Source organism: Pangasianodon hypophthalmus, chromosome 5 (genome assembly GCF_027358585.1).
Source record: "Pangasianodon hypophthalmus isolate fPanHyp1 chromosome 5, fPanHyp1.pri, whole genome shotgun sequence".
NCBI classification, from domain to species: domain Eukaryota; kingdom Metazoa; phylum Chordata; class Actinopteri; order Siluriformes; family Pangasiidae; genus Pangasianodon; species Pangasianodon hypophthalmus.
This window is the reverse complement of record NC_069714.1, coordinates 13,330,965-13,344,514: the sequence shown is the minus strand read 5'-3', so window position 1 is coordinate 13,344,514 and position 13,550 is coordinate 13,330,965. Positions and strand designations below refer to the sequence as shown.

General features: G+C 37.9%; 1 protein-coding gene across 2 annotated transcripts in view; it reads left to right on the top strand.

Annotated features, from left to right (window-relative positions):
- Positions 1–13,550, top strand: part of adcy5 (adenylate cyclase 5) — a 69,601-nt gene that overhangs the window by 31,488 nt on the left and 24,563 nt on the right. For both annotated transcript variants that reach the window (XM_026912696.3, XM_026912695.3), the window contains exons 2-3: positions 12,366–12,515; positions 13,132–13,253. In XM_026912696.3, coding sequence (XP_026768497.1) covers positions 12,366–12,515; positions 13,132–13,253 — 272 coding nt within the window. The remainder of the gene's footprint in view (positions 1–12,365; positions 12,516–13,131; positions 13,254–13,550) is intronic.

Here is a 13,550-nt window from a genome sequence, read left to right as displayed (position 1 = left end):
CGACCCTGGAAATTATTTCAGCTGATCGACCTGAGTACTTGAAAACCAAATTCAGAACTGTTGGAAACGTATGGAAAATAACAGGTTTAACAACTCTAGTTTTCAAAACATGATCCGATCACATGCATTTATGTAAATTATGTAGCTGAAGGCAGCTCATCAGGAGTCTAGCTACATGACTAGAGGCATTAGGTCATAAAGAGGAAAGTTTTAACTGACCTTTGCAGATTTTTTTTTGCATTTTTTGTTTTTATTTTATTTACCCTCTCTGGTATAAGTGAACTGACTACATGGCTTGCTTAAAAGCAGTTGGAGATGAAAACAGAATGTCTAAGGACAAATAGACAAAAAAGTATGTGTTTTTTTCTCCCCATCAAATTCAAAACATATGTGTCTTATCTGCTCAGAGTCTGTGATTCCAGTCAAAAGTGGTAATGTGAAGCGTCACTACAAAACAAAACACAACCACTTCCAGCTGATGTGTCTTATTTATAGCCATGAACAAATTACTAACATTTAAGCATTTAAAGGTAACTGTTGTTACCATTCAGCTCTCTTTAGCTGTTCATCTGGGCCTTTATGTGGCTTAAGAGAGTGCAATGTGGACATTCACACATTTTAGGTGAATACCCAAACTGTAAGGTTTTTTGAATTGTAAACAAGCTGTGCTGCCATTCCAGAAATCACTATCTGCTTTTTTCCTGTTGGTGTTCCCAGGCCACAATGGTTCATTTTTCATTTCCTTTTAAATATGTTATAGTCAGTACTTTAAAGCATATATTGATTCTGATTATATATTGAAAAAAAATTAATTTGTGTATATATATATATATATATATATATATATATATATATATATATACATTTTTGTCCATGTTATGATTTGCTATTTTCAGCCTGCAAAATAGCAGAAATAGATTACACTGTATTAGGTGGAGTGCTAACAGTGTCTTCATTATGACAGGGTAGGGGAAGACTGGCTTCACAGCTACAGTATTGGCACACATTTTCTTGTGAGCTGGGCACTCCTAAACTATACAAATTAAACTTTATGATCCAAAATGTACATTTTTGAGCAGTCCTCATCAATGCAGCAAGAGATGATTGAAATGATGTTAATTTAATTTTACATAGAAATACAGTACAAGCAGTGTCATTGAATACAACAGGATTATCTGCTCACTGTTACAGGGAATAACTACATGTGAAAGGTCCAGTTCATGGAAGTATAAGTCTTGGATTTTAGATATGGCGTTGCTGATGTTTGCAGTTTGAGCCAGGTTTTTATTACAGTGTACCACTGTAGGTAAATGCATAGTCTAGAAGGTTATAGCATATACCTGGGTGGAGGGGAGGCTGAAAATATTTTGTTGCTTCCCTGGAGAAGAGACAAACAGAGTCTTTGTCTGGTGGATATACATGTCATATATATATGTCATCAACTTTAAGCATGAAAAAAGGTCTGGCTGCTCTCAGTAATGATATTGTGAATTCAGAGTGTGGAGTTGGCTTCTTTCTTACTAAACAGTTAAGATATTTTGCAGATTGTGTGTGTTTTGTTTTTTTTTTTGCTAGTTTGCTAAACAATTCACATGGCCAAACAGATCTGCATGTGCTTTCAGTCCTGCTAAACATTTGTACTATTGCTTCTAAAGAGTACATACACAGTACATCAATATTCCTGCTTTTTCCTTGAATGTCTGAATGGTACTAAAAGTTAGCTCATGTTAACTTTGTATCTAGTAGGAACTGAATATGAATACAGTTGTTTGCTGTTTGACCGTGGTTGCAGAGCTTCAGACCATGATGCGCGATATTTGACTTTAAAAAAAAAAAAAAAATTAAATCTTTCGGTTTAGGCCACGTCCACTTCTGAGTCAAATTCAAATACAGATATGGTTATTTGGAGCACTAAAAAGATAGAAATACAGATAGTGCCACCATTTTACACCCCTAGTGTCTATCATGAGCTACCACTAAAGATTGCAGTGGATTCATGGATTCATAGATCGGAGTATGCCAAGGCAATATGACAGTTTGCTACACTCCAATTTCAGTGTAGTACAATCAGCAGAAAAAATCGACACATGATCCCATGTATGCACTTTATTTAAAAAAAATAAAAAAATTTAAAAAATAAAGTAAATTATTGAGTTAAATTAAGTAGCTGCTTGCTGTGAGCACTCTTCCCAGTGAAATAAGTTAGCCCTTATATCTGACAAAATTGTACTTTTAGGACTTAATGAGTCTAAAACTACAATTTTATAGTAGTCATTTGTAATAAGTCTCCCTCATCTGAAAATTAACAGCCACCAGCATCCATCCTGAAATAGACAATAGAGAGACTAATCTTTTAAAATGAATTTTGCTTGAAAATATGATCTGTTTGTATTTATTGTTAATGGTTTTATTGCTGTAATAACAGTAATAAAGTCAGACCAGGGCAGACCTAGAAGCCATGATGATGCATCAGATAAAAAATAGATTTTTATTATAATGATAAACAGCCCATGCTTTACTATAATAAGAAATGCAGTTACTGATTTTAATAGACTGACTATTAGCAAGGTGGTTGAAGGTGGTGGCATTCATTAGCGCTTCACATCACAGTTTAATGGAGAAATGGTGGTTAGTGTCTCCTAGCAACAGTATGTATTGTTATTATGAAATATGCACTCTATTTAGGAAGGAACAACGGTTGTGCTGGGTTGAACATTGATGACAGAAGCAGGCCTGCAAGAGATTTTCTCTCTGTCACTGTCTGAAATGGCAGGCATGATGTGGGGTGGGGTGGGGGTGCATCAAGGTCAGGACTGAGCCACCATTAATTTATAGGAGGTTTAATCAAATCTGTATGAGGATGAGTGCTGATGGAATGTGAAACACACATGCGTACACACACACCTGTTACACTGCAGATGAGTTTGCAAGCTTGCAGAGAGGCCAGTGATTCTGCTATGCATTTAATTTACACAGGTAGAGATAGAGACAGAAGTGGGCCAGGAGTGGAAAGAATGAAATTGAGATTAAGAAGGTAGTTACATCGGGGATTGTAATTATCTGATCTGTGAAACTACGGCTGATCCATGACAAAGAGGCAATTTACATTAGGTCTGTGGTACTACCAAGTTTTTAATGAAGTACTAATTAAAAGTATTGCATTTACATTGAACAATACTGTTTTTATTGCTCACTGAGACCTTTCTAGGCCATTGGTGTAAATATTGTGAATATATTTCATTTATATATATGAATATCATTTTCTTAAATATCATTGTCATAGAACCATCATTTTCCTTCACGTGCACCGTGGATCTGTGTGTGTAACAGCTTGTGACTACAGTCAAAGCTACAGGTAACCTTTTCTCCAAAGCTGGTGATAGACTCCTATTCAATAGCTTAACACATAGGTGGACTTCTCTCAATAGCATGCTAGCGCTGATATCTTTCATTCCCTCGCTGTCCTCAGAGGTTCTTGTTGCTGAGTACAACTTACTCTTACCTCTTACTGTCTGACAACCTGTGAGTCTGTGAACATGTGCTGCTAGCATTAAGTGTTCCTCCTTCTCTTCACCATCCTCTCAATCACTGACCTTGTAAAGTTATCTGGACTCCAGTAACATGCATACAGGGGCCAGTGATGGGTTTCCTTCCATTTCCTCCATATCTCTGTTGAATGTGGTTTCCCTCAGCGCTTTGACCAGCAGATACGTTTCCCTCAGTGCTTTGACCAGCAGATATCTCAACTAACATGGTTGAGAGGTCTCCCTCAATATACTGCCCCGATGCCCGCTGTTGAGTTTGCTATATTAGCCAAACTGCTCCTTCGACGACTCTGCTCAATCTTCCCCATGCCTTGTAGTCTAGCTGATCAGAGGGTCTGTGCACTTTTCATAGCTAGGCTACTATATTAGCTGGATTGCCAACAACACACTAGAGCCAAGTTTTCTCTGCTTCCACAACCCCTGCTGCCTGAAGACTGGCAGGCCTGTGGCTACATTCTGCTCTTGTGTTCAGGTGGGTTTTTTTTTTCCACCATAACCGACTTCTTGTGGTTGGCTACCTATTTAACTGGGTTACATTATACCAGGGGTGCCCAAAATCCGGCCCCAGGGCCAAGTGTAGCCCACAGACAGATTTAAATTGTCCTCAAACTCATTCAAATGTGGCCCAGCAATTGTAGGATGACATCAAGTGACCTAAAAAAAAAGGATTGGCATATGGCAGCTAAGGTGAAGTGCACGGCGAGGACAGTTTGAAACGGGCACATAGGGGCAGGGCTGAAGTCATGCAAAGCTAGAAAAAAAAGCCCTTTATCAGTGAGAAGCAAAGAAGAGCCAGGCAGAGGTTTGCAAATGACCATAAGGATTAGACCTTAGAAGACTGGGGTAAGGTCATCTTCTCTGATGAGGCCTGGAGAGGCTTACAAGCCACAGGGTCTCGCACCCACTGTGAAATTTGGTGGCGGATCAGGGAAGAACTGGGGGTGCTTCAGCAAGGCTGGAATTGGGCAGATGCGTCTTTGTGAAGGACTAAGATGCGTCTTTTGCACTAACACCCTTTCCTCATCTGAGGAGCATGGGGATGCTACGTTTGTGGCCGCAATTGGAAAACATTTTTGTTGGGAGCTGTGGGATTCCAGTCCCAATGCACACCTCTACATTAAGGTACAATATATTGCTTATATGACCTGGTCTTTTATTTGTGTTGTTGTTGTCAGACTCAAACTCCTGTCTGATCAGATAACTCTGATTTCCCTAGTGAGCCGGACAAAGATCTGTTGTGTTGGGCTGTATCACAAGTTCACAGCGAAAGATAATTCAGTGGGTCTGAAAATATATAAAATCCAATCAAATACCGATCTGGTGTCAAAGGCCAGTATCAGATCGGTACATCCATACTCTAATAAATCTAATATAAATTATATAACATAATTATATATAAAAACATTTTATATATATTTTATAAACATTATATATACAGTGGATATAAAAAGTCTACACACCCCTGTTAAAATGCCAGGTTTCTGGTGATATGAAAAAATGAGACCAAAATAAATAATTTCAGAACTTTTTCCACCTTTAATGTGACCTATAACCTGTACAACTCATCTGAAAAACAAACTGAAATCTTTTAGGGGGGGGGTGAGTAAAAATAAAAAAAAAACAAAATAATGTGGTTGCATAAGTGTGCACACCCTCTTATAACTGGGGATGTGGCTGTGTTCAGAATTAAGCAATCACATTCAAACTCATGTTAAATAGGAGTCAGTACACATCTGCCATCATTTAAAGTGCCTCTGATTAACCCCAAATAAAGTTCAGCTGTTCTAGTAGGCTTTTCCTGACATTTTCTTAGTCACATCTTACAGCAAAAGCCATGGTCCACAGAGAGCTTCCACAGCATCAGAGGGATCTGATTATTAAAAGGTATCAGTCAAGAGAAGGGTACAAAAGAATTTCCAAGGCATTAGATGTACCATGGAACACAGTGAAGACCATCATCATCAAGTGGAGAAAATGTGGCGCAACAGCGACATTACCAAGAACTGGACGTCCCTACAAAATTGATGAAAAGACGAGAAGAAAACTGGTCAGGGAGGCTGCCAAGAGGCCTACAGCAACATTAAAGGAGCTGCAGGAATTTCTGGCAAGTACTGGCTGTGTAGTACATGTGACAACAATCTCCCGTATTCTTCATATGTCTGGGCTATGGGGTAGTGTGGCAAGACGGAAGCCTTTTCTTACAAAGAAAAACACCCAAGCCCGGCTAAATTTTGCAAAAACACATTTGAAGTTTCCCAAAATGTGTTATGGTCTGATGAAACCAAGGTTGAACTTTTTGGCCATAATTCCAAAAAGTATGTTTGGTGCAAAAAGAACACTGCACATCACCAGAAGAACACCATACCCACAGTGAAGCATGGTGGTGGCAGCATCATGCTTTGGGGCTGTTTTTCTTCAGTTTTTCTTCAGTCAAGGTGGAGGAAATTATGAACAGTTCCAAATACCAGTCAATATTGGCACAAAACCTTCAGGCTTTTGCTAGAAAGCTGAAGATGAAGAAGAACTTCATCTTTCAGCACAACAACAACGGGGTGATCTGAAGAGGGCCGTGCACAGGAGATGCCCTCGCAATCTGACAGATTTGGAGTGTTTTTGCAATGAAGAGTGGGCAAATATTGCCACGTCAAAATGTGCCATACTGATAGACTCATACCCAAAAAGACTGAGTGCTGTAATAAAACCAAAAAGTGCTTCAACAAAGTATTAGTTTAAGGGTGTGCACACTTATGCAGCCACGTTATTTTGGTTTTTTATTTAAAAAAAAAAAAAAAAAAAAAGATTTTAGTTTGTTTTTCAACTGAGTTGTACAGGCTATAGGTCACATTAAAGGTGGAAAAAGTTCTGAAATGATTCATTTGTTTACATCGCAGAAGCCTGGCATTTTAACAGGGGTGTGTAGACTTTTTATATCCACTGATATATATATATATATATATATATATATATATATATATATATATATATATATATATATATATATAAAATATAAATTTCAGCCTGAATTCACAGCACATGCGAGTGCCACATATGTATTTGGCTCCCTGTAATTTCACATCCCATGTCATCAGGCATATATTTTCTAGTACATCAATAGTGTGTTATATGTTGTTTACATATAACTACATCCTTACATAACTACATACTTTTACTGTTTACATAACTGCCACACTGACTTTGCTTTACAATTAACATTTTGTAAAATCCCAGTAGAGGTACATTGCAGTAGTACATTTCAAGGTTAGTGGTTCTTGCTGGTGTGGTTTTTGAAGGTCATCTGAACAGACATGGACTGTACCTCTTTAGTGTCTAGGACATTAGAGCAGAGGTCAAACAGAAATCCAGTAGTATTGTTTTGCATAATTTTATGGCACTAATTTCTGTTCATAATGCAGCTAACAGCATTATTCATGGCTGTATCTACACCAAAATAAATGAATGTAGCTAATGGATTTCCATGCGCTCTTTTACACAGACCATTTCCTATTTCGTGCTGGATTCTTTACTGCATATAGCTTTAATTTTCATAACTTTGATATGGCTCTAGGCATACTGCTTTGCTGTGTCTATCTACTTTGGCGTGTTTACTTGCATACCTGTGTATCGGTACAGTTGTTTCTTGTTTGTGTTCAAATACCAAAGAAGAAATTGGATTCAAGAACCCACTACTGACATCAAAAAGCACTAAAGCTCAGAGGCCCATCTGGTTGATGTTTATAGTAACTATATTTGGAATATTTTTTGAAGTGGAAGATGAAAAATTGAAAATGCTTCAGTGGTAGGGGCTAGCAATCCTCTTCAAAGGTGTGACTCAGGACGTGACATTTAGGATCCCAGCACAATCGGCACCATCATGTGTTACACAAATGTCTGTCCAGGGGTGGTGTGAATATGAGAGAACTTGAGCATTCTCTCTAGCAGGATAAAATACAAATCTGCTTTAATAAACCTGAATTTAGACCTGGTCTATTTCCAGAAATTACTGTGTTTTGGTTAAATTAGTGCACACTTGACTGAAGCTTAGTGACTAAATCTTGGTGTCTTGTTGATAATAAAAGCACCATCCTTTCAACTTCCTTTATAATATATCAGTTGACCATCTTACAAAAAGCTAGAATCATAAGTGTGTATGCATGGCAAGTTTGCATCACAAACATTGAATCACATGTAAGAGTCTTAGGAAAAAAATGTAGAGAGAGAAAATAAAATATATCACTCAAATAGTGAAATTTTTTATTAATCATTCTTAACATGTCACACTTGTTCCCATATTTCTCTCCATAAAAGATGGAGACAGCAGTGAAGCTCAGAGCTTCTGCAAACACAACCTGCTCACTCGACCTGCCATGCTGTTTGATGGGAGTGTGTTAGAGTGACTGCTCTGTCTGTCTGTGTTTGTTCACACTTCTGTTTTGCATCAATACATCATAGCAAGATGTGTTTACTAGTCCAACTGGTGCTTACCTATAGAGAAAGATGCCTAGGGTGGTAATTAAATTTATAATAGCCAGGTTCATATTTCACAGATGCAATATACTTGATGGAATATGATTAGTGAGTGTGGTGTTTTTACTCATGCACTGAAATGAGAATGCATATAAAGTTAAATGTGTGCTGAGAGAACTCTTAATGACAGTTGCGTCAATTATATAGCCAGTAAGGGTTAGTCTATTTCTGAGCAGTAACATCTAATGAGGATAATGGAAGTACATATAATATACATTTTAACCTTGTATTCCAAAATTTAAAAATGCTCTAGCTTTTTTTAGAAACACTTCGCTTGCCCAGCTGTTGAAGGACTATTGTCTGAAATGCCCTATTCTTAGTGTACTATGCGTATTTCTACTACATCCACTATTATTACTGAAGTGTACTACAGTTACAGAGTACCAGCCTGAATTATTGTCTCTGTCCAGCCCTACCTGGGTGTAATCTCAAGCCTATCCGATCTGCACCCAGGCAGTCTGCCACAAATCTGGTTCAAGCCCCAGAGTCAAACCGTCAGTGCAGCGTGTTTGTGATGGTTAACAATTAACTGAACCAATCAAATGACTATGATTTGTGAGAAGCATAAAGGCATTCTCTTAAAGAGACATTCCTCTATTTTCATACCTTAACATAATAAAATAAGAAAAGAGATACAAAGAAAGAAATGTAACCAAATAGGTTTATGGTTACAGTAACCTAAAGGAAATGGACTTTAAAAGAAATAGTTTTATTACTGATTTTCTGTCATCTCTAATGGTTCTATCGTGTGGATATTGAGGTTAGAGACTGATTTACTGGCTTTTTTACGTCACTTTGCTCACGCAGACCACATTTCCCAAATGCGTCAAAGCACTAGCCATCACCATAAAATGGTTGATTAGTTGTCACTTTGGAAACACTTTCTCACTGTTAAAGTTAATAATATTAACACTAAAATGCTAGGAAGCTGAGACCAGCTTGGCCAAGAGTTTCAGCCTTTAAAAGGCCTCTAGCAATTCCTCCAGCTTTTAAAATGGCTGGCTGTAGCAAATAAGCTTTGTGTTATTTTGCTAATGCAATACATTATGTGGATAGTAGATTCTGAGGCTCATCTTGACCTCCATGCTTTCCACTGTACCAGGATGGACTCTGTTGAGTAATGCACTCAAGGAGCATCCATTAAACAGTGTGTTCTTTTTGCTTTGCTCATGGGCCTTACCTGCTGTTGTAACTATCTGACCGACAGAGTGAGGACAGAATGAGTACTATCCATAAACACACTTGTTTAAATCTTTTGTTTCACAGTTCTTTGCTGTATTAAAGCCTGAGTGCAGGGCTTTGTCCTAGAGCTGGGATTATCAAATGGTGGCAGAACAGCCCGAAACTCTGCTATCATTAGCTATTACACTAAAAAAATGTTAGCTGTTAGGCCATGTTTAGGATAAAAAGAAACGGAAAGAAGCAAGAATGTAATTGATGAGGAATTAGTACTGAAAATCTAATTGTCCACTTCAGTTTTATATGAGAAGTGTTGAGCATTACACTAGATTTAGTGCACTACATAGCGTGTACACACACAACAACAACAACAACAACAAATGTTGGTACCTGATTTAAATACATTATTATTTGAGTGAGATGTTGACCAGAGACAGTTTGGCGCCATGTCAAATCTAATTGTTGGCCCCTGTCCTGGAGTAATGATTGATGGAAATACTCATATTCATGGAACTTATGGTTCTTATGAAACATGATCCAAAGAGCCAGATTTGTTTTTGAAACTCTGCACTAATTAATATTGTATCCAGGTTATCCATGATGCTGGAAACATGTGAATAATTGTATATGTTCTGTGAAATCATTGGTGCATTTGACATGCCAGCTTAACCTTTCCTTTGAAACTGGCTTCTCTCATTTGTCTTTCATGCATAGGTACATGTACTTTTGCATATTTCAACTGTTATGATGCAGAATGGTGAAGCAAAAATGATCTGCCCATTTATAAAATAGAACTAATTTTACAGTTACAAATAACTGGGACAAATACTGGTAATATTACTGACAGGCATGCTTATATAAAGTCCAGGCCGGTGACAAAACCTACATTCTGTATAAAATATTTAGATGAAATGGATCACTGGATTTGCGGTGGTCCGTCTCAGCCTGTGACAACTTCCCTGGATGTGTCCCATCATGTCGGGGCTGGTTATAGACACAAATCCCGAGAAAATAAAATAAATATTCCTGTTCCTCTCTATCTAGTGAGGCTGTAGGATTTTGTGATTTCAGCTTCGATAAAGTGTAGTTGCTCCCATTGACTGTTCTTTACTGACAGTAAGCAGTTCTGTCCAGCAGAAGCAATGATGACATTTCTTCCTCAACTAATTAGGCATATGTCTAATCAATGTGCAGATGATGGCTGGATCAAACATGGCTGGATTTTTGCAAACTTGAATTGATGTAGAGAAAAAGTCTAATATTTGAGCATCAGTTCAATGAGAAACCTCATATCCTGGATAATAGTACAGGTTTAACTATCCCAACTACGTACCGTTTCTGTATTTCGGTATGTCATTGCTGAATAATAATGTTTTTTTGGTCTGCTCATAGACAAAGGCATTCTGTTTCCTAATAAGGGCTGCCAAGGAAGTGGGGGTTATAAATAGAACAGTGGTGTTTCTTGGTAATATATATGCCTCGCTGTGCTGGATGTGCTGCATGTGTGTGTGTTTTCATGTAGCATTTCTGTTTACAGTTCATGCCTGCAAGTCTTCTAGATGAATATAACACACTAGAGAGCAGGGTAATCCAGTTTGCATCAATATATCAAATGCCCAATTGGAAGTTAATTTGGCCTAAATGAAATGGATTTTCAGACAGTACAATTTTGCAGGACTGCTGTGGAGAAAAACATTAGAGATTAATTTACAGAATTAAATAGCTTTTACAAAATGTAGTGGATTTTAAAGTATCTTAGAAAAAAAAGGTGTCTGGACGTACAAGCTTGGAAACCTCTAATATAATAATAATAATAATAATAATAATAATAATAATATGTAATATTGTATTCAATCTGCAATTTTTGATTGATGTTACCAAAAGCATGCTGAATACATTGTTGTGGCAAATACATCAATTCATTTCTGAGGGGATACATTTGCATCATTATTAATATTTTTTAGCTGCACATTGGTGAAGTCATTACAATTGTTAACATGAAATCATGTATAGGGTATGTTGAGAGAACTAGATCCGGAATTTTTTTTAACCGGACAATGGAGGTGAAAATCATTTTACAATTTACATATGCTCTCTTTTCATACTACATTACACTACATACTGTTTCGTCTTAGGCAGTAGGACTGAGGCCTTAGAGACAATGTCAGTGTTAATTTATTTTTTAGGCATAGTGAAAGGAGACAATGTAGTATTCAGTTCTTAAGCACACTGACAACACTTTCTTCCTTTAGGGCACAGAGTATCACATGCTCCATATGCTTTGTTTGCACACAAATGAACTGTAACCACAATCTATATCTCCTCTTCCCATGGAGCAGAATTTGTATGTTCTAGTTCAAGCCTTGTTGTAATGGATCTATAACATAAACACATTCAATCCATAGTGTATATTTTCAAACTCTGACTGTTCATTGCATTCGCTTGCACAAATACATACGTACACATTGTCTATATTAGGCAGAAGGTCCTGCTATTACTCTCGCCATGGCCAAGATATTTAAACTAGCACTGCAGATCAGCCTGAGATGTTATGGAAATCTGCTCTTCTACTCTAAGTGAAGATACAGAGAGACAGAAAGAGGAAGAATATAGAGACAAAAAAGGGGGAGAGAGAGAGGAAAAGCAAGAGAGACTTAGTAATTTGAGCTAAAATAAACTAAGACACTGAACGGACGCTACTGCTTACTGATCTAAAATGAGTGTTACAGATCTCCTTGTAACAGAATATGGGCACTGTGCACATGTCTAACCGGGAATGAGATGAGACTAAATGGTGATCACTTATGTACAAGTTATTTCATCTTGTAAACTCTTAGGACCTGTTTGAGGGCCTAGATTTAAATTCTTCACTTAATTGAATAATTCATAGCAGTTACTGAATAATATGCTTCAAGATGTATAACTGAATAATAAGCCAGGACATTAAGGGATTACATCTATTAAAATTCATGTCTGTTGGACAGAAGCTTTGCTTTTTTGTCCACCTCATACATTACATTAATAAAAAAGGACCTTTAAGAAAGCAGCAGATGAATCTAAGCTATGTTCCATAACATTTGTTTTCTGGGTCTTTACCTATCTGCCTTTGTTTCACAGCTTGTGGCCAATGTGCTGATCTTCTCCTGCACCAATATAGTAGGTGTGTGTACGCACTACCCAGCAGAAGGCTCACAGAGGCAGGCCTTCCAGGAGACAAGAGAATGCATTCAGGCACGTCTACACTCCCAGAGAGAAAACCAACAGCAGGTGAGGAAGAAGATGGCTGCAGGTAACACAGCTGGGAGGCCAGAAATGTGCTTCACTGGATGTATTCCTATTAGCAATGTCTCATCAGTCATCAAGTGTCCATGTAATTGCATTCTCTCTCATTGCAAATACTGCCTGTGTAGGGAATAAGGAATGAGAAAGGAATAAGTGTGATCCTAAAGATACTTTCTTAACATTCTAATTATGCTTTTTCCAAGTAAATGTGACAAAAACCAGTGTAGATGAGAGAGCAGTTATGATATCACACTAATGATTTATATAAATCTCATAGTGAAGGCACACAATGCAGACGTGAGCTAATCAGAGCTGGCAGAAGATAACCAGAATCTTCCAGACTGCCCTGAGCCACTCCACTGTATTCCAGACGTAGCAGGGTGACGTCAGTGTACAGCCATGGTTGTCACTGGTGATGACTCCTCATAACAGGGGCTGATGGGTAGGGGAGATAGCAAGAAGGAGGAAAAAAATGTTCAACACTCAATTCTGAGTCAGAAATTGACAACCCTTGATGGGATGATTAAAATCAAGTCCCTGTTTCCCTTTTCCTCATTTCCAACTCTCCCCTTCCTCTGTTTCTTTCATTTCTTGTTTGCAGGAACGCCTCCTCCTTTCCGTGCTTCCCCGCCACGTTGCCATGGAGATGAAAGCCGACATAAATGCCAAGCAGGAGGATATGATGTTTCACAAGATCTACATCCAGAAGCACGACAATGTGAGGTAGGAGAGAGATGAAGCCCAGCTACTAAGCAGGAGTGTTCACGCTTAATCACTTTTAAACCTGCAAGCAGAGACACTATGAACTTCAGTTTGACCTGCTGCCCTGGTTCTTCTTCAAAGTCTCTTTTATTGAATGTATTAATGGATTCATGCAGATGACCATTTTTGGAAAATGGATAGTAGTAAAACATGATGCACACACATTAATTAAATAGAAGATGTATTCTAACTGCAAAACCTGTATCTGTAACTCAAGATGGGGAGGAGTTAAGTGAATGTTGCTTCCTCATAGTTAGA